This window comes from Nanorana parkeri, unplaced genomic scaffold (genome assembly GCF_000935625.1).
Source record: "Nanorana parkeri isolate BGI_ZX_2015 unplaced genomic scaffold, ASM93562v1 scaffold124, whole genome shotgun sequence".
NCBI lineage: Eukaryota > Metazoa > Chordata > Amphibia > Anura > Dicroglossidae > Nanorana > Nanorana parkeri.
The window spans coordinates 2076636-2082149 of record NW_017306392.1 but is presented as its reverse complement, the minus strand read 5'-3'; the positions used below and the strand labels follow the sequence as shown (position 1 = coordinate 2082149).

Genomic DNA, 5514 nt, shown 5'->3' with positions numbered 1-5514 from the left:
TTCCAGAACAGTATTTGTCCAAGTACTCACAGATACCACTTACTGATATATTTTTCTTTAGTGTCATGTGACAATTTTTCTAAAACAATACAGACTAATGATTACAGGACAGTGGTGGAGTGCCAGGGCCCTGTCATAGCTGCAACCGCTGCAACCCTGGTAGTTCTCATGAAAATGCCAGGTATCGGCACTGGTATCTGAACTCGTATCTGAACATCCCTAGATAATATACACTGAGTGGCCAGATTATTATGACCACCCCATCAGTACTTCGTTGGGCCACGAGATAACTCCACAAGATGACTTCGTTGGGCCGCCTCGTGACCCCATGAGATGTTGAAAGGTGATGCGAGGAATGTGACACTGCACTGTTGCCCTTCTGTTGTCTTGTACCAGTCTTGCCACTCTCCGTTCTGCCCTAACATTGACTAGTCGCTGACGGCCACAATTTGCATGTTCAGACCCAGATTTTCGGCTGACAGTCCAGTCTTTAAACACTTTAACAATGAGCCCCACTTGAACATTTAACAAATTCTGCTGTTTTGCAGATACTCGCTCCAGGGCTCGCGCCAACAATCATTCCACGTTCAAAGGCTGTTAAATCGCATTGTTTACCCATATCTTCAGAAAAAAATCACTTCTACTGTCATGGTAAGCAACCTGCTTCCCTATTTAAAATGGTCTGGCCCTCTAGCAACTTCAGCGCGAAATTATAGCTAATTATAGGTAATTTGCCTACAAACGTCAGGTGGTCATAATAAACTGGCCACTCAGTGTATAGTTCTTCCTAGTGGAACCACATGGTTATGATGTAATTTCCTGTCTCTATTTTTCTGTTCTTGTCCAATAAAACAAGAAGAGCCCTGCCATGTGTCCAGCAACATCTTGAATGGAAAGAGTCATTTCTGCAGCATCTTCCCAACAAAATAAGATTTAGCAGTTGTTATTTACAATCATATAATCAATCAATTTGTATTAAGAGATATAAAAGAACTCAAGCACATAATATGTTCAGGCTGTTGCTGCAGGTAATAATCTGGCATCCTATCAAGGAACCACAAGATAACATAATAATACCTTTACCTGGATAAACTATATGACCTGGGTTAGACATTGTTGACAGAACCTATCCTCCTTGTTTGTATAAAAAAACACATACAAATGGTAGTACTTATAAAGGTGACTATAAAGAGTTTTTTGTTTTATTTTAGAAGGTTTGGACACTTTTGAAACATACCTGTACATTACAAGTGCAGGATGGAATAATTATGATGAGATATCTAAATGAAAAGACTGCTAGGCTGGATCATTTTATCCAAATCTAAATGCAATGGTATAGGAGAAAAGGGCATTGATTTACCAAAGGCAAATTGGCTGTTCACTTTGCAATGGAATTTGCACTTTGCAATGGAATTTGCACTTTGCAAGGGAATTTTCCCTTTAGCTTAGTGAATGAAAAAAAAAAATCTCTGCTGACTTCTATCATCCATTTGTGCAAAAATACAGTTTTATTTGTTATTTTTTGTTGCTCGCAACTGGGCATTGTTTGCAAATTGAGTTTTCACCACATTCACTAAGCTAAGGAAACATCCCACTGTAAAGTGAACAGCATATTTGCCCATGGATCAAATCCATGGAATCATATCAAATGGAATTTGTTGTCTTGGCACCGACCTGAATGACCTATTATCAAAGGCAGTTGCCTTCCCCAGCAGTTGCCTTCTCCTTAGCCACATTTGAGTGCCATATGCGTGTCATCCATGGGTGTCCCTAGCCGTTTCTCTGCCTTAAGAGGTGGGGGTGCACACTAATGGGGTTGGTGGACTTTGCTCCATTATACCCTGCCCGGCATCACGCCCAACTCACTGACATCACTGGTTGCTAGGAGCTGGACGGGACACCAGTCAGAGCATCCTGCTTAGCTCCTAGCTCCTGGCAAGAGTTTTATCCAACATGAGCAATCACAACAGTGCATAAATCTACAAGGTAGTATTGTATTGTTTTAACATGATGTATTTTTATGGAGTACATGAATGACATTGATTCCTGTGTTTTAAAAACATACCTGTCTATTGAATGTTGATCAAGCTGGTTAAACTGCCAGTGAACGGGATATACATACATGTGGTAGTTTTTCTGAAAATCCTTCACCAAGAGTTCAATGTTATGATCACCTTTCTGTAAACGCCTCTCATTCTCATAGATTTTTTTGACCTATTATAAGAAACCATAACTCTGCTTATTTAATTAGAAAGTTTTTAAGGACTATGGTGGATGAAGCAGAAATGCATACTATAACTGAACTTTCACTAAATATTATGCATTTGTTTGTTCCTGGAGACTATGCAAAAATGCCACTATAATGGGTTCTATATGACAAACATGGGGATCCAAGGAAAAGAATAATAATGACCAGAAAAGAAATAAAAAGAGTAAACATTGTAGCATCCACTCACATTTATGTCAGTGAAGTGCCCCATCACATTGGTAGTTGGTGTAGTGTCCTCTTAGGTTGGCTTTCAGTAGAGAAGAGCCCCCTGCAGGTGATCAGTAGGCCAACAGCTCCTTACATTGGTTTTCAGCATAGTGCTCTTCTTTACATTAGTGTCAGTGAAGAAGCTATTCAGGAAACCTGCCCTGCATTTAGCTGAATTAGCAATCATTCTGGAGGCAGAAAGTCCCCAAAACCAATCATTATTACTAAAACAGATCTTCTTTTCTGAAAAGGTAACCCTCTACATTGTAATTTTTACTAGATACTAGAAAACTGATATTTTTAGTGAAAGTGCAGTTATACTTTAAATGAGTCCAATAAATAACATATTGAATTTAAGAAAATGTATTTTTAGGTTACAGCATATATTTTGCAGTAGACCAGTTTTGTTTTGAACTTCTATTAAAAATAATCTAGGTAAAAGTGTCCATTTCGACCATCTATATTCAATAGCAACCTAATGTTCAATACCAGTAATCCTTCTTCATATGCAATTAATATCTTCCCCATATCATCTGTAATTTCAGATAGTAAGATACAGTTCCGATACTTCATAAAGCAAGGTTGACACCAGGGATGCAACAATACCGGTTTTCCGATGTCGAGTACGCGTACTGATACTTTTTTTGTGCTGGGACGCTGGACGGCATGTAATGTCTCGCCGCCGAGCTTCCTGATTAGCCGGGAGCAAACAAACAAGAAGCCAGGCGGCAAGTTATTACACGCCGCCCGGCTTCCTAAATGGCCAGGAAGCCAGCTCCATGCTTCCTGATAATGAAGGAGCATGAAGCCGGCTTCCCGGCCAATGTGTCACGCCTGTATGTATAGTGGTCACGTGGATCGCAGCTGCGGAGGCTTCTCAGGTCTGGTACCCTGGTTTCACTCTCTATTTGAACTGAGAGTTAGGGTACCTTGCATCACAGCCTCAGGTTTAATTAATAGAGTGGCAAGGGTTAAAGTTAAGTGAGCTATTGGGAGAGCAATGGATATCTTCAATGGTCAATGTTTTAGCAGGACTTAGAAGGTTATCAACAACAGTAGCAGTGAACAGTCCCCCAGTATTGTATTTAAGTTTGCAGGTTCTACTCAGAGACAGTTTTGATGTTATAGTGTGCAACTGCACTAAGAGTACTTGCGCTTTGGAGCTTAAGCCGGAATGGGAGTAGGGGGGGTCCTTGGTGGTGTCCAGGTAGGTTGAGAAGGCTGGAGGCACAGTCTGTAGTTTGGAGGGTCCCAGGAGACAGCAGGCGTTCTGACTCAATATTGGAACGCCATGCTGTCTCGTCTGGCCGTTTAAATAGGGCTCTAAAGTGAAGGAGGAGCCGAGGCACGCATTGGTGCCCTTCCGCGTTCCACGGTGGAACGCACGCGGTCCCGAAACCCGGAAGTGACGAGCGTGCGCTCCACCCTGGAACGCAATCGGCCCAACGAAGGAGCGGCTGGCTGCCGCATCCTCCCTCCTCGCTGGCTGGTGACGGCGGCGGCCGTGACACAATGAGGAAGCCAGGCGGCATGTAATGAGGAAGCTGCCCGGCTTCCTGGTACCGGAAGTCCCAGTATCGGGAAAAGTATCGGGAGCATTTGGGTGAGTATGAATACTCGCCCAAATACTCGGTATCGGCACCAATACTAGTATTTGTGCATTCCTGGTTGAAACAGTCCAGGAAGTTAAATTTGGGCTTAGATAAGGTAGTGGACCGTATTGCGCGGTGGAAGTACAATAACCGAATACCATAGCTTTATTTATTGGTTTGAAACAATACAAAATACATCTCATGCACTTGGTAATAGAATAATCTCACCTTGTTCCTCTGCTTCTCTGACAGAAGTTCAGTATTTTCCAGGCCCCTTTCATACAATTGGATAAGGACATTTTTCAGCCAGTCTCTCATTCTGAAGGGAAAATGATCAAGTACACTGGGGAATGTCTGTGAAAAATGTAAAAATAAATTGCACAAAATAAATATTTCAGTACATGTTTTCAGTACATATTGACATGCTCAAACTCAAATTAGTTTCATCACACTTGACATAGCCTTGAAAAGTATTTGGCTGCCTTATTAAGTTATTTGGTTTAAGCTTTTTTTAATTGTGCTCTGATTATATATTTATTTCATACTATTAACCTGTGATATCATTCATGTTTTTAAACAATGTCTGCACAATCGTTTTGTAGATGGAAGCCAGCTGAAAAATTCAACCCTGTCATTATAAACATAGCTTATAATGATAAAGTAAAATTCCTTTGGTTTGGCTCTATGTGGTAAATGAAAGGTCATTTTCCTTCCCAACCATGCATACACAGTAAGCATGACCAAGCATAGCTGTATACACTCATGGCTTTACCAACAACATTTCTGAAAATAAAATCACATAACTTTGTATATGTGTACATATAAATGTGCACCTGTGCCCAGGGGCGTAAATAAGGGGGGGATAGGGGGGTTCAAACCCCCCCCCCCCCCAGAGTGTCCTGGCAGGGGCTAGCGAGGGGAGGGCAGAGGTGGGCACCTACTCCCGGCCGTTTAACAGCGTTCTGAAGAACCCATCTAAAGGGATTCCAGGGATGTCGTGTTTGATAAAACATCCGTGAAGGCTGGAGCAGACGCAGATGTTTTATCAAACAGGACATCCCCGCATCCCTTCAGATGTGCCTGTTCCTGCCTGGCCCTGAATGATATGTACATGTCGGGCCCTACAGGAGACAGGGTGTCCTTCCAGTGATCAGGCAATCAGGTATGGAGGCGGGGGGGATGGCGGGGACAAGTTAAAGGGGTTCTAAACCCTACGGTTTTTTTGCTTATATCTACTGCTAGCAAGCAGTAGATATAGGCAAGAAGTGTAAAAAAAAACAAAAAACGCTTGAAATCATTTTAAACTTACCTCGTTATCGCTGCTCGCTCCCGCGCCGAGAATCAGGAACTGCTCGTACGGCCGCAAAGGATCTTGGGGCGGGCGCATGCGCAGTTCCGATTCTCGGCCGGGAGACGAGCAGAGACGCAAGGTAAGTCTATGGACGC

General features: G+C 42.5%; 1 protein-coding gene across 1 annotated transcript in view; it reads right to left on the bottom strand.

Moving 5' to 3' along the window:
* SPARCL1 (SPARC like 1) overlaps window positions 1-5514 on the bottom strand; it is a 22135-nt gene that overhangs the window by 2425 nt on the left and 14196 nt on the right. The window contains exons 5-7 of the mRNA XM_018553555.1: window positions 5494-5504; window positions 4297-4422; window positions 2066-2214 (exon numbers count right to left, since the gene is read on the bottom strand). Of these exons, the coding sequence (XP_018409057.1) occupies window positions 2066-2214; window positions 4297-4422; window positions 5494-5504 (286 nt within the window). The remainder of the gene's footprint in view (window positions 1-2065; window positions 2215-4296; window positions 4423-5493; window positions 5505-5514) is intronic.